Raw genomic sequence first — 22156 nt, forward strand, 5'->3', positions numbered from 1 at the left:
AAAGGCTGGAGGCATTCAGAGCTCACTGTCCATTTAGGCAATACATGCCTTCCAAAACAGCTAAATATGGGATAAAAAACTGGGCAGCATGTAATGCAAACGCCATTGAACATGCAGGTTTACACTGGAAATCCAGTTGAAGGAGCCCCAGAGTAGGGGTGTGCGATATGACGATATAAGATCGTTAAGGATTATAACGTCGGGACATCTCATAACATCTCTGCAACATCGCGTGGCGGTCGGGGACGGTGCCTCTGGATTGGCAGACCGGGTGGTCCCCCTGTTTAAAAAGGGGGACCGGAGGGTGTGCTTCACCTATAGGGGGATCACACTCCTCAGCCTCCCTGGGAAAGTCTATTCCAGGGTACTGGAGAGGAGGATCCGACCGACAGTCGAACCTCGGATCCAGGAGGAACAATGCGGTTTTCGTCCTGGTCGTGGAACAGTGGACCAGTTCTATACCCTCCATAGGGGCTCGAGGGCTCATGGGAGTTTGCCCAACCAGTCCACATGTGTTTTGTGGATTTGGAGAAGGCGTTAGACCATGTCCCTCGTGGTGTCTTGTGGGGGGGGTGCTCCGGGAATACGGAGTCCGGGGCCCCTTGTTAAGGGCCGTCCGGTCTTTGTATGACGGGAGTAGGAGTCTGGTCCGCATTGCCAGCAGTAAGTCGGACCTGTTCCCGGTGCATGTTGGACTCTGGCAGGGCTGCCCTTTGTCACCGGTTCTGTTCAGAATCTTCATGGACAGAATTTCTAGGTGCAGCCAGGGGCCGGAGGGGGTCCGGTTCGGGAACCACAGGATTTCATCTCTGCCTTTTGCAGATGATGTTGTCCTGTTGGCTTCATCGAACCCGGACCTACAGCATGCACTGGGGCGGTTCGCAGCCGAGTGTGAAGCGGCAGGGATGAGGATCAGCACCTCCAAATCCGAGGCCATGGTCCTCGACCGGAGGAAGGTGGCTTGCCCCCTCCAGGTTGGTGGAGAGACCCTAGCCCAAGTGGAGGAGTTCAAGTATCTTGGGGTCTTGTTCACGAGTGGGGGACGGATGGAGCGTGAGATTGACAGGCGGATCGGTGCAGCGGCTGCAGTGATGCAGTCGTTGTATCGGTCCGTTGTGGTGAAGAAGGAGCTGAGCCGAAAGGCGAAGCTCTCGATTTACCGGTCAATCTACGTTCCCACCCTCACCTATGGTCATGAGCTTTGGGTCATGACCGAAAGGACAAGATCCTGGATACAAGCGGCCGAAATGAGCTTCCTCCGTAGGGTGGCTGGGCGCTCCCTTAGAGACAGGGTGAGGAGCTCAGTCACCAGGGAGGAGCTCGGAGTAGAGCCGCTACTCCTCCACATCGAGAGGAACCAGCTGAGGTGGCTCGGACATCTGTTTAGGATGCCTCCTGGACGCCTCCCTGGGGAGGTGTTCCGGGCATGTCCCACTGGGAGGAGACCCCGGGGAAGACCCAGGACACGCTGGAGAGACTATGTCTCTCGGCTGGCCTGGGAACGCCTTGGGATCCTCCCAGAGGAGCTGGAGGAAGTGTCTGGCTACAGGGAAGTCTGGGCATCCCTGCTGAGACTGCTGCCCCCGCGACCCGGCCCCGGATAAGCGGTAGAAAATGGATGGATGGATGGACATCTCATAAATCAGAAAGATCCTTAAATTGTCCACAGGGCACGTTCTCCTCGTTCTTTTTTCACCTATATATAATATTTTTAGGAGTGATGATGTTACCTGAAAGCTTCAGATAATATCAACTAAATGTTCTCTCTAGTGCAGTTATCCACATACATAATAAATACATGCGGAGCAACATTAACGATGATTAAAAAAAACCCAAAAAACCGCAGCCACAGCCAGCGCTGTGTTCGGGGACGTGAAGGCAGCTAACAAGGAGCGGAGCGCTGTGGAGCTTCTCTGACTGGAGCTGCTGCTGGGTGGAGGCTGGGTGGAGGCTGGGTGGAGGCTGGGTGGAGGCTGGGAGGAGGCTGGGAGGAGGCTGGGTGGAGGCTGGGAGGAGGCTGGGAGGAGGCTGGGTGGAGGCTGGGAGGAGGCTGGGAGGAGGCTGGGTGGAGGCTGGGAGGAGGCTGGGAGGAGGCTGGGTGGAGGCTGGGAGGAGGCTGGGTGGAGGCTGGGAGGAGACTGGGAGGAGGCTGGGTCAGGCAGAGCTGGTTTACAGCAGCAGTACGGGAGAGCAAGAGATCAGCCGCCATAGAAACACCCCAACAAGTTGGAGGGAGAGACGCTGAAGCTAGCACCGATGCTAATGCTAGCTAGTGAGCTACCGCTAGCAGTTCACAAGCTAGCATGAGGGATTTTATATACAACAAGTCACAGAAATGTGAAAAGACACTTAGTGAACATACCGTCAAGCTAACAGCTGAAACGAACCTTTAGTCTGATAACTAGTGGAACGTCTTTGATTTAATGGGATTATGAGGGGCTGCATTTCAATGGAGACAGAGCCCTCTAGTGGTCATACAGCTAACTGCTAAAAGCAATTTGATATGTTTAGATTTTTGTGTGACAAAAGTGTACTTTATTGTTCATTATCTTTTACCTCATTTTAAAAGGAGATAAAAGCTTAGATCTCTGAACAAAAAATTGTTCTCAAGCAGCTGTATTATTCACTCAGGTTATAGATAGAGGTAAATGAAATCCGTTTTATTTTTTCCCCAATTCCGTTTTTTCCGTTTTAATATTTCTGAATTTGGTATTTTGCATTTTATGCTCATTTTTACCATAAAAAAAGGTGTCTGGTAAGTGGAAATGAATAAATGTCCACAATTTAATAGGATATAACAGTCCATTTAATGTTAAAAGTCCTGCAACAAAGAAATACTTTTCAATTAGTCGCATGCGTCTTTGCGAGTCCAGTCCACAGTACGTTGACAGTATTTACAAAAAAGCTTTTCCTCTGAGGCATAAAAGTCCGTGTACTGTTCTGCTCCGTATTTAGCGCTTAGCGTGGAGTTTTATAACTTTTTTGAATGTGTGAGAGGGGAGGGAGCAGCTCGCTTGGACATCGTGTTGTTGCGTCGCGTCTCGTCGCGGCTGGAACGCGCGTTCACGTTTGTTTTCAGTTGTATTTTGACGCAAAATCGCGGAAAGCATTTGGCGTTGTGAACGCAGCTTTAGCATGTTAGCAGCGCTGTGGAAGTGACGTACACGTTGCAGCAGCTCGGGCGGTCCCCCCGGCATGTCTGCTTTGCACTATAAGGTTCCATTTTCTCCCGAAAACTGAATTTCAGACCAGATTAGGACGAATTCCGCAATATTCCGCGTTTTATTCCAATTCTGTTTTTATTGGTCATTTCCGCGATTCCGTCCGCGATTCCGTTAACACGGATTTCATATGGCTCTAGTTATAGATATTCAAGTTTAATTGTTTTTGTTCTAAATTGTTGCCCTTCAAGAGGTAACCAGATAAGTTTGCATTTTTATTGACCCTTTTAATAGTCTATTTGGTGTTTTTAGTTTTTGTTTTACAAAAGTGCACTGTATTGCTGTAAATTACTTTTAATGTTTGTGTTCATTGCACATTTTGATTAGAAAAAAACCTGTACTATTTAAATTAAAGCCAGTTTCTTTAGCTTAAATTGTCTTTTTTGTCTTTTAGGGTTTTACATGTATAAATACATTTTATACGTTTTATATGTTTATCATTAAGGAAAATTGTTCAAACTTGCAAATTAGTCTCGAAAAATCCATATAAAAAAAGAATCGTGATAAAATCGTGATCGTGATATTAATTTAAAAAAATCGTGATATGACATTTTTGCCATATCGCCCACCCCTACCCCAGAGAAGAACCAGGGAACAATTCAAATGTTACGTTTCAATGTCATCTAAAACTATTATTGTATTTGTTCGTCTTTCAAAAGTAATGAAGTGGTGAAACTACTAAAAAAAATGTTTGAACGTGTATTTTTTCAGAAAAAAACGAGTGAATTATCCTAATTGAACCACTACTTGTGAGAGGCAAAGAACACCATTTCACTAAATATTGAGAGAATACCGTATTGGCCCGAATATAAGACGACTACGATTATAACACGACCCCTATTTTTCAAAGATCATTTTGTGGAAAAAAAAAAAAAATGCTGAAGACAGTAAGGTCACTCATAAAACAACTTTTTATTATACAATTATTATAAACTCAAAAACTCACAACTGAGATAACATTTCACGAGATATAAAATGAAAAAATATTGCTACAGTACTGAATAAAAAATATATTCTCTTTCTCAAAATAAGAAACAATAAGCAACAAATAAGAACCTCAAGGGGTCAAAACTGTGTAAATGATGTAAATAACTGTCCAGGTCCTTCAGCTGAATCAGGCTCTGGTGGTGGACATTCCGTCTTTCCGTCTTTCAGAGACGTTTCACTCTCCCTTCTATCAGTCTCTCTGAAGCGTCTCTCAGGACCACGGAAAGCTTTTCTCATAGCGTTAGCATCTGTAGTGTTTTTTCTGTGCTCTCCAATAAGAACGAGGCTCTGCTCCACCAGACCTCCTGGCGGCTTGGCAGTAGTTTGATGACTCTGCTGCGTTGATCACCATCAGTTTAAAGTTGGTATCATAACTTCTCCTCTGTTGTTGCTCAGTTGTCCAGCGTTCAGCCCCTTTGTTCCAGATGATCCGCCATTTTTCATCGGATCATTTGATCTCATTTCATCGCTCCACTCGCTCTCTGCTCAGTGATACTTTGGCTCCATCTAGCGGCGCAGATGGGTATTGACCATCTACCGTAAGTCCGCGATTATAACACGACCCCACTTTTGAGGATGCAAGTTCTGGAAAAAAACATTCTTATATTCGGGCCAATACGGTAATTAAAATGAAACTATACAATAGGGCTGTCGCGGTCATTGCAAAAATGAAATATCGCGATGTCACGAAGCCCACCGCGGTGCATGATGGGCCATCGCCAACACTGCATTGCCACAACCACGTTGAGCAGGGAACAATGGCGCTTACACTGGTAGCAAAAAAAAAAAAAAACGTTACTTCGCCCATTTGGGAGCATTAACAAATTTAAGGGCTCACCTAGCTTGCTACAGGCCCGGTCACACCGCCCGAACTGTGCTGGAGCGGTGAAAAAAATTAATCACTGCTCATCACTGCTCACCACCGTTTAACAGAAGTTGGCCTCCGTTAAAGCAACGCTGTAAACGCTCGGCCACTGCTGATGTTACCGGAGGGGCCCTCCTACCGCTCCCAAAGTTTTGAGCATATCTGCTTTATTAATGCCTCAAATCAGGTTTTAAAATGTATTTAACTTTTTACAGTGTGCATTTGCGCAGCGTCACCTCTCACACTCCGCGCACTCGTTTCCCTGATAAACACGCACACACACACCAACACACACAAAATAGTTGTATTATTAACTGTCAATAATAATTAAGAACATATTAAAATTGGTAAAACAAGTCTCCCCGGCTGCGCACCAGGACGGACACCCCCCCACACAGTCCGTCCTCACCCTGCTCATTTGATTCTGGGACTGCAGGCTCCACAGGACAAAGGTATTTATTCAGAAAATATGTTCGTTCTAAAATTAATTTTTGGAAACAAAAAACACTTGGTTTGCTGTACTTTGATGAAGGATATAATATGGGGGGGGGTTTGGTTGATATTTTTGGCCATCTGTCTGATTGTCTGCTGTCAGAGCGAGCTCCCTGTTCAGATGCGCATATGAACCAAAACAAATCAATCGCAGAAACAAGCAAGGCGAAGTGCGTCTTCTTTATCTTTTGGAGGTATAAATGCTTTGTAATATTATGTGTGTCATTGTTAGGACCTTATTTGCTTCAGAAAAAACATACAAGACACATATTTAGGAAAAGTCAAAGAATTAGAGGACAGGGGAATTATTTTAACAGATTTATTAGAATTATAAAAACTCAAACGGTCTGTCAGACCGTCTTGGTTGTTCTAGTGTTAACAACTGTGAAAAAATACTGTTATACTTTTTCATTTATATTTATTTATATTTATATTTATATTTATATTTATATTTATATTTAGTTCAGGACTGCGTTGGCCTGGCGGACCCGAGCGTCCACGAACTTGCGTCTAGCGGTGCCAAACTTGGACTGGACGTTGGTGGAGCGGGGGTGAACGTTGCCGGGGCGGAAAATTCAACGCTCCTCACCGCTCGGAATATTTTGTACAGCTCAAAACTTTGGGAGCGGTAGGAGGGCCCCTCCGGTAACATCAGCGGTGGCCGAGCGTACACGGCGTTGCTTTAACGGAGGCCAACTTCTGTTAAACGGTGGTGAACGGTTACGAGCGGTGATGGATTTTTTTCACCGCTCCAGCGACGCTCCAGCAAAGTTCGGGCGGTGTGACCGGGCCCTAAGATCCGGCTGTGAAGCTGCAGCTGCCGCCACCTCCTGCCACGCAGAGCCACGGGGCTCATTTCAACAAAAGTTGAAAAAAAACCAACGTTGACAGGCTCTGTACTGCAGCAGCTACGTCACGGGAATTTAATCATGAGATTTTGACAGGTTCAACAAACGAATTTGCTAAATAGAGAGGGAAAAAAAAGAGAAAAGATGGTGCGTTTATATTGCAAATCGCGATGTTGAGCCACCCTGACATATCGCAGGGGAAATTTCTCAATCGCGACAGCCCTACTATACAAAAGTAGACAATAAAAACACAAATCAATGCCAGAACAATTATTTAGATGAAGACGTGTGACTAAAACAACAGACACGGCGTAAATCTCATGTAAAGTAGAATAATTATAGCTGAAAACTATAAAAACAGTAAATAAATTTGTGAAATCCAAACTTTCTCCTCAAATCTTCGTCTTCTTCGAGCCTGTTTCTCAGCTTTTCCAGAGGCGAAGTCGTTCATCAAACCACTGAGTTAAACCCGACGGCCAGAGTCTTCAGAGCAAAGTCAACAATTACTACTCAGTCAGTATTAATTGCAATCTGCACCCGAGCAGGAGGTTATTACAGGTGTGTTCCAGGTGTTTTCCTGGCTCCTTTCGCTGTGAAACCATTTCAACCCTCTTGGTGATTGTTGGTGTCTGTTTACCACGAAGTCGTTATGAACGCAGCTTCTGGCTCCGCCTGTCTGTGGAGCCGTCAGTCGCCATGACGCTGTGGACCAACCACATTTTTCAAACACTTTTCACAACAAACTCCGGCTGTTGTTTGTTTCCTCTCTCATGCTGGAGCTCAGAACTACAGCGTCTCCTTCTCGGTTCAGGTGTTGTCTCCGTCTCGTTGTGATTTGTTTGATAATGTTCAGATGTATTGACGTTAGGTAACAAGTCCATAATGCCTCGCCATTCTTTCACGTACAGACGCCATTAAGATATGAAACTGTTGCCATTTTTGTCCTCTGTCCAGATGTGAAAACCTCATTTAAATATCTTTCACCAAATTTAAACTGTGAGCTTCAAAGTGAGGTGAGAATTTCAGCCGTTTCTGGAGTTTAGAATGTGTGGTGTGCATTAGAGAGGCTCGCCATTTAAACCAAAAAAAGGTTTTTCTCTTGTTCTGGAGGCCACATTTCTGGCTCAATCTTCCCAAATTATACATCAAAACGTAGGTATTTTCCTTGTGATTCTGTCAATGCTTTCATTTTAACTTTACCTCAAACGGTTCTCTCTGCAGATACATTTGTTTGAGGAGAGTGCAGAATTTTCTCCCATCTGCTCCAATGCATTGAGAGGTTTTCTCGCCTGAATCCACACATCTTTCCAAACTGGCTGTGGCTTTATGGATGATCCCTGTACTGTTACACCCAGTGTGACTCCGGTCCTATACTGGGCTTCACAGCCAGCTAAACTCTCCTTTGCATTGCATCCTCCAAGGAACATGCCGGTTGTTGTGATGGACGGATTTAATACAAAAAAGTGTGAAACTGAAATGTACAAACAAAAACAGAAACACATTAATCAGACTGGTACAGTTATAAAGTTGCATCAACATTAACACAACTCACTCTTAGGAAGCCCCAAAGTCCCAAATCCACCAGGATAACACAAATATAAAAACAGAACGTAAGTCAGAGACACTGCACACAGACTGCAACATTCCAATACAGATTCTAACATCAATAACATATTTACTTACTTATTTTGCCACTCAAAGGGCTTGAAACAAGCGGCAGTCTGAGGGGAAGGATTAGCTTTCTGCTGCTAATATCAGAACTTCCTGTCAGAACACCACAGCTGAAACAATGCTGCCCCCTAGAGGCCTGGCGGCTCAGTCAAATAAATGACAGGTTACAATACAATCCCACGGACATGAGAACTTCAGGATAAATCCATGAAAGGCTTCTGACTCCCACAGTCAAAAAGAAAAAAAGATCCATTTCACCTCTCTGTTCTGGAGAAACGCCAGTTCTTCATCCATTCAAACTGGATGGAAAAAAACTGCTGATTCACTGTCATGGCTGCTGAGAGAAGCTGGTCTCCACGGCAACAGACACACCTGCTGAAGGCAGCTGGTCTCCACGGCAACAGACACACCTGCTGAAGGCAGCTGGTCTCCACGGCAACAGACACACCTGCTGACTCTGTCATCGCTGATCTCGGCTCACAGTGAATATAGAGGATTTCTTTTTATTTGAATTCAGAGAATGAAGGAATGAATGGGCCATTCCGTTCTCTCTCACACACACACACACACACACACACACACACACACACACACACACACACACACACACACACACAGATTACTGTTGGTAAAAAGTAATATTTCCTCTGGAACCTTCCAGTTTTCCAGAACAGTTTCTGTTTTATCGTCTAATGACTGAATTGTTGGTGCAGAAACTGCTTCTGGTGTAAAACATAGATCTCAGGATGGTTTTAGTGCGGCGCAGTGTGACGCGTTGACAGGGTTGGGAGGGTTACTTTTAAATTGTAATCCAGTACAATTACAAGTTACTTGTCAAAAATGTAATCAGTAAGTTACTCTAATTACTTCAATTAAAAAGTAACGTACCAGATTACTTTTAGTTACTTTTAGATTACTTCACCAACAAACATAAAAGATAAAGACAAATACACTGTGTCATCCTCACAGTGTGTTGACAACTCTACACACTAATAAATGCTCTGAGTGTTCTGAGCTCTGCTGAACTCTGTGTTCAGCCCCAATTAATACCAACAACATGACCTTTGACCTCTAAACCTACTGAGAATCTGACTTCCTTTCTTTCTGACTCAGGATCAGCTCCATCAGTCCAGACTGTGTTCCTCTAGTAGTTCTACAGTCCAGCAGCAGAACCAGGACCATTGACAGTGTTAACACACATTTCTATTACTCAGTCTGCTGTGTAGCTGCACTGCTGCAGGAGGAGCAGGTTTGTCTTCAGGTCGGCCATGCAAAGTATTTTTTCAAGAGTTCAGAGTTGATTCATTCCTCAGTGACAGAAGGAAACATGCAGTCTCCAGTAAATCCTCCATCCAGGCTGAAGAGATTACTGCCTCCATCAGATTCTTCTGAGTTCAGCCTGGTGAGGCTGGTTAGCAGGTTACTGACAGGTTAGCAGGTTAATGATAACTTACTGACAGGCTAGCAGGTTACTGACAGGTTAGCAGGTTACTGACAGGTTAGCAGGTTACTGACAGATTAGCAGGTTACTGACAGGTCACTGACAGGTTAGCAGGTTACTGACAGGTTAGCAGGCTAAGAACACTTTAACTTCACTGTGAGTTCAGGTGTGTTTCATACTGTAGATGTTTCTTCAGGTTTGATGAGTTCCTGGATGTTGAGAGCATTTTCACAGCTGGAGGCAGAGTTTACAGTACAGAGAAGTTCTGGTCTCATCTGACTGAAATACTAAATGTCTCCGTTTCCATCCAGAGAATGAGTTTCTCTCTCTGGAGCAGCCATGACTCCAGCAGCAGGGGGTAAAATCCAGGGCATTGTGGGTTGTTTATTCACGGTTAAACATATCAGTGGAGCGGGAGGCTGCTCCAAGACAGCGGTGGATGCGGCGTCTGTCATTTATATATCTATGGTGTCTGTTGTTTATAGATCTACAATGTGCCGGTTTGTGCCGTAAAGGGCTGTAAGGTGCTGTAAAGTGTCACAATGTCTGCATGCGGCGCGGATGTGTGTTGTTGCTGCTATATTCCGTCTGATTTTCAAGAGTAATCCTGCTCAGTAATCCGTGTTTTTATCAGAAGTACCTGTAACGAGATTACATATTTTTTGCGTGTACTGTAACGGATTACAGTTACAATTTTTTTGTATCCTGATAACGTAACGCCGTTACATGCAATCCGTTACTCCCCAACCCTGCAGGTTGATGACCTCTGACCCTTCAGTCCTGTCGTCTGGACGAGGCTTCAGGCGTCTAATACTGCGTTCACACCGGACGCGTTGCAAGCGTCACGGGCGTCACTGACGCCTCAAAGTTGACGCGTGTAAAGTGTGGAATTCGACGCGTGTTCAAATTACACAAGACGCTTGCAACGCGCGCGATGCGCGGCAGCTCACTGGCGGGAGTGGGAGGAGCTTCTGTGTCCTGTCTTCATGTTGACAATAGCGGATCCCATCGAGACACTGGTTTGGCTTTATTTATAAGAAAGCCGTAAAACGGCGTCGTCAGGCACCTATGCGATCTTTTTGGGTTCATTCCATCCTGCAGCGGCGTTCGCAATTTGGCGAATTTCACGATTTGCTCCAGGAGCTGCATGAGGATGAGGTTCGCTTTCAGCGGTACTTCCACCTCTCCCGGGCCGGTTTGATGACCTTCTGGCCCGCATCAGCGCTCTAGAGATGCGCGGATTGCGGTTGCGCCCGCGGATATCCGTGGATCGGGCGGATGACGTGTCGAAAAATTAAGATTTTAATTACAATCGGGCGGGTTGCGGTTTAAGCACTCAAATAAAAAAAAAAAAGCACCTTCAATACACCTAAACACTATTCTGCGGATGCCAGGCGGGTTCGGTTTTGAAAATTGATTAAAAAAAAAATCGTTCATTTGGGCGGATAGCGGGCGGATGGAAAAATGAGCCATCCGCGCATCTCTCCAGCGTTTAGAGTGCTCGTCTGTGATTGCATGACGCTCGGCGTTGACGCTTCCAAAGTTCAATTTTCCCAACTTCAGGCATTGACGCCTGCAACGCGTGAACACGTGTGACGCGCGGAAAGCGCAGCTCAAAAAGCGCCTGACGCGCGTTAGGTCCGTTGAAGCTCGTCTACCATAGACTTTGAATGTAAAAGCAACGCCCGTGACGCTTGCAACGCGTCCGGTGGGAACGCACCTTAACAGAAACGACTGTGTGGTTTCCAGATACTCAGAAGCTGACCTACATCTACACGGCTCTGTCCAAACCGGTGGACCTGCCGGGCATCCACGAGTTCACGGCCATGGGTCGACTGAACCACAGGATGATCGACTACTTTGACAGCACCAACCAGGAGAAGGTCCCCAGGCAGGACTGGATGAAGGACAGGCTCCCGGAAGACTACTGGAAGAAGGGGACGCAGTCCATGAAGGACAAGCAGCAGTGGTTCAAGGACAGAATCGACGACCTGATGAAGAGAATGAACCAGAGTGACGACGGTAAGCTCCATCTCGTCTCCGTCTCGCTGTCCTCAAAACGAGAGACCAAACCTACGCTCACTTGCTTGCCGTCTTCCCTCAGACGTCCACGTCCTGCAGTGGTTACAAGGCTGCGAAGGCAAACACCAGGACGACGGCTCGCTGAAGTTCGTCCGCGGCATGGACATGTACAACTACGACGGGGACGACTTCCTGTCCTACGACAACGAGCACCAGGTGTGGGTGGCCGCTGTCTCGGCGGCCGAGCCCTTCAAGAGGCAGAGGGACAACGTGCGAGTGCTAGAGTACACCAAGAACTACCTGGAGAGGGAGTGCATGGACTGGCTGTCCAAGTTCTCTGCGTACGGAGAGAAACAGCTGAGAGACGCCAGTAAGTGACGTCCAGGTCATCTGTTCTTCAGCCAGGCAGGGAACGTACCGCAAAGACACTTATTTAATAACCCGACAGGTTTACCATAAGAATCTGCTACAGTGACGCCAAAGACCTCCAGAGTCCAAACCAGACCTCACCACTGGTGTGTATTGATCACAGGGTCTTAGTTGTACCTGCCTGACAGGTGTGTGTCGGAAACGACCTCACAGTGTGATCCCCATCACGATGTTTCATATAGTTCAGAGAGAAAGTCCAGGTAGAGACGATACAAGCTGCAGTAGACCTTCAGCAGATGGTACACTCAAAAAAAAAAACAATGTTGTTTTTTAGGGATGGGACGAGATCTCGTGTCATGAGATCTCACAGGATCGAAATGCCGCGAGATCTCGCGAGATTGAATGTGGCGAGATTGAGTGCGTTTATATAAAAGCAAAAACTCTTTATTAACTGGAATATTGACGGAATGATACATTACACGGCACACAGCCATATAAACACGTGCAAAACCCTGAATATGCTCATATTCATATTTAAAAACCCGGTCGAAAAGGACATGAAATACTGTTCTGCGCATGTTCTATCTGCAAGGAATCTTGGTCTTTTGAGTCCACAAACTACTTGTCATACAGTTTAATTGATACGACGTAAAGAAAATGTGCGGAAACGATCGTTCAGTTCTTCTCTTTTATTGAAAAAACGGTGCATCGCATCAACGAACATTTTGCCACGTCTTGCCGGCTCACACTCTCTTTCTAACAACATGCAGAGAGAGCCTGCAGGCGGCCGCCTAGGGTGCAGTGTACAGGGGAGGGCGCTGTGGCCGGACAAGGGGCGCCCCGACCCGACACCCCGTGCTCCGACGCTGCATCTGAGTACCGCGCCGCTCCCCACAGCTCAGCACCAACCCCCCCACCCCGCCCCCCCCGGTCTCGTCTCGTCTCGATCTCGTGGATTCAATCTCGTGAGACATCTCGTCTCGTGGAATTTGTGTCTCGTCCCACCCCTATTGTATTTACTTAAAAATGCTGCTTCAAGTGGTTGCACACAACTGTGTTGAGTAGCAGCTAACACAAAACTAACATTTTCTCCAAGCAGCACTTTATTAACCACTCCAAGCAGTGTGTTGTATAAAAACAGCAGAAAATTGCTTGTAACTTGCACAAATATGAAGATTACATGTTGGATTTTAACGAAGTGCCATTAAAAATTTGACAAACTCTGAAATATCATAGCATAAACAGTCTGTGAGCCAAACCAACAATATCACTACTGAGCATTTGGCCCATGGATAACAGTTGGAAACCACTACTTGAGAGTCATTTAGAACTTCTCCCTTTCAGGCACATTGACAGTAAAGTACAAAAATATATCAAGTCAAAATTGCAGTTGAAGTAGTAAAATAACAAAAAAAAACTCCAGAACACTTTATTGCCTCGAGGTCACAAAACTAACATTTTCTCCAAACAACTTTTTACCACTCAAAGCAGTGTGTTATATAAAAACAGCTTAAAACTGCTTGTAAGAGGCACACGTATGAAGATTACATGTTCGATTTTAACAAAGTGCCATTAGAAATTTGACATAATCACTGAAATATCATGACAACATGAACAGACCATGAGCCAAACCAACATAATTATGACGGAACATTTGATCACTGCTTTAAAGTCATTTAGAACTTCTCCCTCTCAGGCACATTAACTGTGAAAAAAATGACAAAAAAATATTAACAGTCAAAACTGCTGTTCACGTCGTCCAGCAACAAAAAACATTTCAGCACACTGAATAGTCTCCAGGTCACAGAACTGTTAGAGCGGCATGCGTTCATTCCAGCAGTTGGTTTTTGAGAACCTGGATTTTGGCTGAAAGCCTGTGTGTATCCAGTTCCATCAGGATCTTTTGAAGAAATTCAAACATGTACCTGAGGGCAGGTGGATGTTTCAGGTTGAGGTCGTAGATGATACCGAACAGTAAGGCACAAGCAGCGGCGACATCTTTGAGTCCGGACAGCAGCTGCACACCTTCAGCTGTGATGCCCACATCTTCTGGAAGATCATCAACGCTGCACCCGGATGATGTATCACATCGATGCCGATGGCTGTCTGATCCAGATCTGTCTGGGTGTCAAAAGGGCTCTCACTCTTAAAAACAGACAAAAAAGGACAACATTTAATAAAAACTCTTCCACTAAAAGCACATAATTCACATGAAACTGGCACCACTTTAATACTGACTTTAATAATTGAAAAACTGAATAAAACAAATCAAAACACTGATGACAGCATAACCATTCAATGAGGAATGAAAATATCACTTTAAAACAACTGATAGGACTAGGGATGTTTTCAACTAAGGATTTTCATAGCAGCAGCAGCAGCAGATGTCCGCAGTTGAATCAGACCGCTGCGAATCAGTTGTCGAATATTCAACTAGAACTTGTCCCTCAGAGAGGCAGAGCTCCGCCACCGCTCAAATCAGTCACCAACAGCAATAAGAACACCGCATGTAATAAAACCACATTGTGATCGGGGGTGTGATCGGAGCGGAGCGCCGCGGCGTGCGGCGCCTCTCTCTGTCGCCCTGTCGCCCTCTCTCCCTCTGTGTGTGTGTGTGTGTGTGTGTGTGTGTGTGTGTGTGTGTGTGTGTGTGTGTGTGTGTGTGTGTGTGTGTATCTCAAAAAGAAAACTGAAAAGCAACATAATTTATGTTATTTTACTTCATGTTAAATTGAAAATGGACCGGATTCTCTCATATTTTCCGTTCCCGACTTCCTGTGTGGTGCGATCTGCTCTGTCCAGCTTTACAGCTGGCGGTCCACGGCGCGGCTCGCGGAGAAAATAGAGAGGAGCGGAGCGCCGCGGTCCACGCCGCCAGCCGCTACGCCTCCTGTACGAACCGTCAGATCGGTTAACAGGGGCGCCGATCTGACAGTCGGTGCGCGGCGCTTCCACTTCCGCGTCGGAAGCGGCGCGTCCTGTGAACCAGGCGTTCGTCCCCCCTGTCGGCGGGCCTGCCCAACCATGTGAAAGACTCCCTATCTCTCAATGATAAAGAATCCTTTAAGAAATTCCTGGATCCAGACAGTGATCCGGATCATCACCAAAATTTAATCAGTTCTAAGTTAGCCCAAGACCCACCTTTCCACTAAGTTTCATTGCAATCCGTCCAGAACTTTTTCTGGGATCTTGCTAACAAACCAACCGACAAACCAACGTGATTCCATCACCTCCTTGGCGGAGGTAACTACTGAAAGTCAGACCTAGACAACACTTACTGTGTATTCCTTCACTAGCTTCTCAGGGTCTTCATTGAGATACAAAGCGAGTGCTTTGAGGCAGCAGGCTCTCCTTGTTTCAGTGGAGTCATTCTGAAAAACACAACAGGAAATATATTGTATAAACAAGTCCCTGGCATTTAGAAGATGAAGAAAGAAGAAAACTTTCCAGAGAGTAATCCCTGACACAGATATCAGTTGGCCTGGCAGTCTTTATGCAGATTTCATACAGACATTCATAAAATCAGTTAGCTAGCTCTTGCCAATTAGCAATGAGGGCAGAGCACACAAGAGTGAAAGGCAACAGTTGGCCACTAGTGTTACGTGAATTGTGTATAAGTGGGGTTGGGGACAAATTTATCATGCAAAGCATCCACAGCAACCGACTTATCCATTATTATTCAGGTAATTACACAAACCTGGTCAATAACAGCCATAATGGTTTTGATTTTGCGTCCTGCTGCTCCTCCTTTCTTTGCAGCACTCGAGCCAGCTTGTCAGAGTAGTGGTCCAGCTGCGACATAACCTCTGGGATGAGCGGGATGGCGGTTATTCATCTGAACTCCGCACATACCTAGGGACAAGACCCAACAAGACAAAAACAAAAGCACCAAGTACAAAAGAAGGTCAACATACAACTTAAAATTTACAAATGAGTAGAGCTTTAGGTAAATATGCTAATTATCTCTGGATCCAGCAACAAAAAATGTATTTTCAACCAAAAAAAATTCTATCAAAGAAAAAACGTGTTTATATGCAGTTTTTTGGGGCATCCAATTCTTTTTTGGGTTTGAACAAGTTTTTTCTTTGATTGAAAACGTTTTTTTGATTGAAGTGAAGTTTTTTCTGATTGAAAACCTGTTTTGCGATTGGAGCAACTTTTTTTTCGATTGAAAAATAAAGAAACAAATTTACTTCCATAATTTTGCACTATTGCACCCAGTATTGTTGCAAGTGAAAATGTTCTTAATCCCAACTTTTCCAGATTTATAAACAGTATTGTCCTCTGTTCTGTGTACACTGGACATTTCATCATGACGTGACTCACTGACTCTGAGGATTCACAGTGGTGACGTTTCCCTGTGAGCACCTGCGAAGTTTTCATGACCCAACCTGATCCCTCCTGCGCATGTGCGAACCGCGTCGAGCACACCGTACAACATTCGTTTTGAAAAAACAAGTGAAAATAAAAACAAGTGAAACTTAGCGAACAGAGGGGTACACAACACGATAAGAAGAAGAGGAAACGGCAGCGTGACTGCCTCCAGCATTCACACAATAAAGACAGATTCAGGACTTAAAGTTTTCAAAGGTTTTTGTAGCTTTTTTGTTTTTCAAACCTTGTAAAGTTTTAAAATAAAGATCCATTACAATTTTAAATTCCTGTATGATACAGGCTGAATAAAATATTTTCCAAATAAGTTATTCAAAATAAATTAAAAATTAAATTTCAAAATAAATTCAAAATAAAAATTCAATAAAAACCAATAGTTGGGGAGGTAATATAAACTTCCCTGATTGTGAACGAGATTAGAGGAGACGTGTGGTGTCCTTTAAGGGACAAACATGTCTACTGAGTTGCTTTTTGGTTTTGCATGATTTTTACATGACAGATTTGAGTCGGGGTAACTAATACAGCCAAGTAAACCTAACATTGCATATTTTTGCTTTCAACCAACACAACCAACTTAAGTTGAAAAAAAAACTTGTAGATTTTGAGTAATTAAAAAGAATTACTACACTTTACAGCCAACTATAGTAACATTTCCTTTGTGGAGTGTGTGGACCGTTCAGAGTAATAGAGTAATCTTTGATTGTAAATGTCCCAAAGTGACTGTTCTTCTCTTTTCCCTGAAGAACTCAGTGAAGCTTTATTTCCTGCAGTAGAAAAACAAACTCATACAGTGACTGAAACATGAGGGATCCAGTTTCCCGAGTCATTGATGGTCAAATTGCGTCTTTCTGAAACGTTTCCCTCCTCAGACCCTCCCGATGTGTTCATCTACGCCACCCCGTCCAGGAAGCCGGAGATCTTGGTTCTGAGGTGCATGGCCACCGGGTTCTATTCCAAAGACATCGTCCTGCAGATCAGGAGGAACGGACGCGTCCTGGAACCGGCCGACGGCTTGGAGACCACCGGCGTCCGTCCCAACGAAGACGAGACCTTCCAGAGGAGGGACTGGGTGGAGATTCTAAAGTCCGACCCGTCTAATTACACCTGTCGAGTCTTCCATGAAGCATTGGGTTTCTACATCGAGGAGTCTTGGGGTAGGAGCCATTAGTCTGAGTCCCAGAAACAGGAAGTGAATTCAAAACCTGCTGACGTTAGTAGATGAAAATTTCACAAACTTCTAAAATTCCTAGTCGTCTTTGAACGCCTCGAGACTGCTCGCTGATAGCACAACAGCTAACGCTGTCGTTCCTATCGTAGCGGGCGGGGCTAAGAAGGTCACACATTTCTATTGGCTGTGGAGTGAAGACACGCCCCCTCGTGCTCTGAAAGGAGTTTATTTAATGATCCCTTCTCCAGTTTACTGTATTTTGGAGATTATTGGACTTTTCTGAGGCGAATCAACAGCTAGCTCGTAGACGAGATGAAGAACTGGGAATGTGTTTTGGTTTTGGAGTTCTCAGGAGAGAATTCATGAGGATGTTCTGTGTTCCAGATCGCACGATTGACGAGTCGAATGAAACGCCTGATGATTCCTCCACCGGGGTGATGGTCGGGACCGTGGTCGGGATCGTGGTCGGGGCTGGGCTCATCGCTGTTCTTCTGGGGGTTCTTTGCAAGAAAGGAATTCTAACTCCACCATGCGGAGGTAAAGAGGGGCACGGTGTGCTAGCGTAGCATGCTATCTCTAGCCAAGTCTTGCTAATGCTACCAGGCTGAGACAAAGGAACTGAGTTTGAATGTAGCATCATCAGCGGCTAACGTGTGCTAATGCTAGCTTTTCATTTAAAAGATTGAACACGGCATAAACTCATAAACTGGATCAAAGTTTAAAATAAACGTCTAAAAGGAATCAAAAGTCAATCATTGACCTGAAGCAGCTTTCCTGCCTCCACGGGGTCAAAGGTTAGATGGCTGGTGGCTTTTAAGACGTCATGATGGGTAAAATCTAGGGATGTGCGATACCACTTTTTTTCAGACCGATACCAAGTACGAGTACTTCATCTTCAGTACTCACCGATACCGATACTTGCATACCGATACTTTATACACATAAAATTTAAAATAATGCAATGAGATTATTTTTGAAAATGAATTTTATTTCCAATAAAAAGGCAGCCCAGCCACTATGTTTAAGTCCAAAATAATAGTCTGAAAAATAAAACAAGCAACTGAATTTGCACTTATTTAAATGAAATTAAGTGCAAGATAAAACAATTTCTCTGAGTTTTACACTTTACATAAACTAAGGTTTTTAAATGTACTAATTCTAATGATTTTTTTATGAACTAAAGTCAAAGATAGAAAACCCCTGAGTTTAAAGAGTTGCTGGTGTTCTCTGTGCTGCTCTCGGATCTCTGCTCTTCAGTTTCTCGGTCTTCTGCAGAGTTTGCCGTCGAGTTGCTGCTGGAGTTTTCTTTTTTCCAGCTCAACAGCGTCAGACTCTCGTCCACAAGCTTCACCCTGAGGTGTTTAAACAAATTACTAGTGGTAAATGAACAACATCGCGCACCTCCTTTAGCAATTTTAGCATTGCAGCTCGGCTCGTTTTCACTGATATAACAGAATTTCCACACCGGCGGAGTTCTGGTGAGACGAGCAGCCGTTCTGGATTCATCCTGTTGTCTCTGCTCTGGATGAGACTCATGGAGAATCAACCCGCTGCAGTGTCGCCCTGCGCCTGTCAGCGCCCCCTCCTGGAGAGGAGCTTCTTCCTCCTTCATGTTTGTCGGCAGCTTGCATCCCATTCGGTTGCACTACCGCCAACTGCTGGTGAGGAGGGCTTACTACGCGTGGGGTTTTCTTGCCGTGAGTATCGGCGGCTGGTATCGGTAGCCTTCACGAGTACCCGATACCTTGAAATAAGGCCAGTATCGGCCCGATACCGATACCTGGTATCGGTACTCGCACATCCCTAGTAAAATCTGTCTCGGTTCTCTGTGTTTACAGGAGATGAAGGAACCGACTCAGGTAAGATGATGAGTTCTATCGACCGTCGCTGCTCTGCTCGTGTTCCTGTGATGTCCTGATGATGATGAGACGACCTCTGACCCCGGATGAAACCGTTTGTTTTGTGTCTGTTCACAGCTGCGAGGATCCCTCCGGGTAAGTTCCTCCTCTGGAGATCAGTCCAAATGAAACCATGCTAACGCTAATGCTAACTGACGTTAGCATGGTCAAACAAAGGAAGGTGCATGTGGTGAGTGAGAAACGGCCCTGTGTAGAGTTTCAGTGTGTGTGTGTGTGTGTGTGTGTGTGTGTGTGTGTGTGTGTGTGTGTGTGTGTGTGTGTTTTCAGGAAGCGTGGGTCAGCCTCTCATGAATGGTAAGTTAGTTTTTTCTCTCTGGACAGAAAACAGTCGAGACGAGCAGGTTGTTGTGGTGCAGCTCTCTGATGTGTGTGTGTGTGTGTGTGTGTGTGTGTGTGTGTGTGTGTGTGTCTCAGTTTCAGCTGGTGTACCGAAGACTGAGGTCCCCAACGGTCAGTGTTTCCCTCCACTCAGTCACAACATGAGATACAGTGTCACTGAACAAGCAGGTCCTAATGTGTGTGTGTGTGTGTGTGTGTGTGTGTGTGTGTGTGTGTGTGTGTGTGTGTGTGTGTGTGTGTGTGTGTGTGTGTGTGTGTGTGTGTGTGTGTGTGTGTGTAGGTACCAATGGAGCCACTGTGTCCGTCCCTCTGATGACTGGTGAGTGTTTCCATGACAACAGGAACACCGTTCAGGCTCCGTCGGAGCATCTTCCTCCTCTCAGTCGGTTCTCTGTAGATCCTCCAGCAGCTGAAGTCGGTTCCACGCTGGAAGTTCTCACCGAGGGGGAAGCTGAGATGGAGAATCAGACCGATGTGTCCAGTGGTTCCAACCGTTGTTTGCTTTGTTCCTCACAGGTTCTCAAGGTTCTGTGGGAGGTGGATCAGACTCTGGTGTCACCTGTGAGTATGAGACCTTCACAGTTCTTCAAATACCCAGAACCTTAAGATGACATGTTGTAGAACCCTGTCATGTTCCAGATCTGTCCTGTTCTGTAACTCGATCATCTTCTAGAACCCTGTCATGCTCTAGATCTGTCCTGTTACGGACTCGATCATCTTCTAGAACCCTGTCATGCTCTAGAACGCTGACTTGTTCTAGATCTGACATGTTCCAGACCTCCTCCATGTTCCAGATCTGTGACAGGTTCTAGAAGTGCCTTGAATTCCAGATTTCTGTTGTGTCTGATCTTTTGGTTTTACGGTTCCATTTGAGAAACTAAAGAACCGTCTGTGAGAACGAGTGACGATCCGTTGATCTCTGCAGCCAATCACTCGAGCAACAGCAGTCGAGACAACGACAACCAATCAGGGAGGTCCCAGTGACGAGATGCCGGCCTGCGGGGAACACGGACAGAACCGAAGAACCTCCAGAAGAAACCCTGACCCTGCAGCTCGTGTGTGTAGGGAAAAAAAATGTTCTTGAGAAGGTGGTTTTTTTTCATAATATTTGTATTTGTTCAAAACATTTCAAACTGCAGTGCAAAAATATGTAGAACGTTACTTTTTAATGTAAACAACAAATGTGCATGACAGACTTTACAAAGTTCTGACTGCAGCAGATATCTTGTCATCTTCTGCTTCCCGAAAAAATAAGCGGAGGGAGGAGGCACCTGCAGCCCGTCCGTTTCATTGGTGCTTCTGTGTGCTCGCAAATGACAACATCGACAAAGTGCAGCACGCATGTAAATCACCTTAGCTGCTCTTGCTGATGAATGCTGCTCTTTTCACCGCTCTGAGTTGAATGACGTCTTTTCGCCATGTTGACGTTGGAGATGCTGCAGCCAGCACACGGAACAGAGGCGGCTTGTTTACATTTTTTCAACCAATGAGAAACCAGAGAATTGAGTGACACAGCTGTTAGCCAATCATTTTAACCGTGTTTCTTTTTTTTTTAACCAAAAGTCTTACACCATTGGACGATAGGGTGTGTTGCATTCAGGTGCAACTCTAAAAAGGAGGACAAATGAGTGTCCAGCTTGAGGCTGCACCAGACAAGGCGTTTAAAATCTGGACTGTCCGGCCTAAATCCCGACGTATGGCCACCCTGTCCTCCACCTGTCAGTCAGACCAGCCCCGTCTTCTCAGCTCTGCTGACCTGTGGTTAAAACGACCTGGTCTGGACTCTCTAAACCCTGATCTGGACTCTGAAACCACCTGGTCTGGAGCTGTTTGATGTGTTTTCCGATAGCAGAAGGTGTTTGTGTTTTTATCCATCCATCCATCCATTTTCTACCGCTTATCCGGGGCCGGGTCGCGGGGGCAGCAGTCTCAGCAGGGATGCCCAGACTTCCCTGTAGCCAGACACTTCCTCCAGCTCCTCTGGGAGGATCCCGAGGCGTTCCCAGGCCAGCCGAGAGACATAGTCTCTCCAGCGTGTCCTGGGTCTTCCCCGGGGTCTCCTCCCAGTGGGACATGCCCGGAACACCTCCCTAGGGAGGCGTCCAGGAGGCATCCTAAACAGATGTCCGAGCCACCTCAGCTGGTTCCTCTCGATGTGGAGGAGTAGCGGCTCTACTCCGAGCTCCTCCCTGGTGACTGAGCTCCTCACCCTATCTCTAAGGGAGCGCCCAGCCACCCTACGGAGGAAGCTCATTTCGGCCGCTTGTATCCGGGATCTTGTCCTTTCGGTCATGACCCAAAGCTCATGACCATAGGTGAGGGTGGGAACGTAGATTGACCGGTAAATCGAGAGCTTCGCCTTTCGGCTCAGCTCCTTCTTCACCACGACGGACCGATACAACGACCGCATCACTGCAGCCGC

At 45.8% G+C, this 22156-nt stretch overlaps 1 protein-coding gene across 6 annotated transcripts in view; it reads left to right on the forward strand.

Annotated features, from left to right (window-relative positions):
* LOC115409192 (H-2 class I histocompatibility antigen, Q10 alpha chain-like) overlaps positions 1 to 21685 on the forward strand; it is a 60015-nt gene extending 38330 nt beyond the window's left edge. The window contains exons 3-13 of one of the 6 annotated variants that reach the window (XM_030120249.1): positions 11275 to 11547; positions 11630 to 11917; positions 17178 to 17462; positions 17861 to 18013; positions 19315 to 19335; positions 19453 to 19470; positions 19663 to 19689; positions 19810 to 19939; positions 19977 to 20053; positions 20251 to 20295; positions 20660 to 21685. In XM_030120249.1, coding sequence (XP_029976109.1) covers positions 11275 to 11547; positions 11630 to 11917; positions 17178 to 17462; positions 17861 to 18013; positions 19315 to 19335; positions 19453 to 19470; positions 19663 to 19689; positions 19810 to 19939; positions 19977 to 20053; positions 20251 to 20295; positions 20660 to 20718 — 1376 coding nt within the window. In that variant the 3' untranslated portion in view covers positions 20719 to 21685. The remainder of the gene's footprint in view (positions 1 to 11274; positions 11548 to 11629; positions 11918 to 17177; positions 17463 to 17860; positions 18014 to 19314; positions 19336 to 19452; positions 19471 to 19662; positions 19690 to 19809; positions 19940 to 19976; positions 20054 to 20250; positions 20296 to 20659) is intronic. The other 5 variants (XM_030120245.1, XM_030120246.1, XM_030120248.1 and 2 more) reach the window with 5 other exon arrangements.
* The last annotated feature ends 471 nt before the right edge of the window (positions 21686 to 22156 follow it).

Source organism: Salarias fasciatus, chromosome 22 (assembly GCF_902148845.1).
Source record: "Salarias fasciatus chromosome 22, fSalaFa1.1, whole genome shotgun sequence".
Classification (NCBI taxonomy): Eukaryota; Metazoa; Chordata; class Actinopteri; order Blenniiformes; family Blenniidae; genus Salarias; species Salarias fasciatus.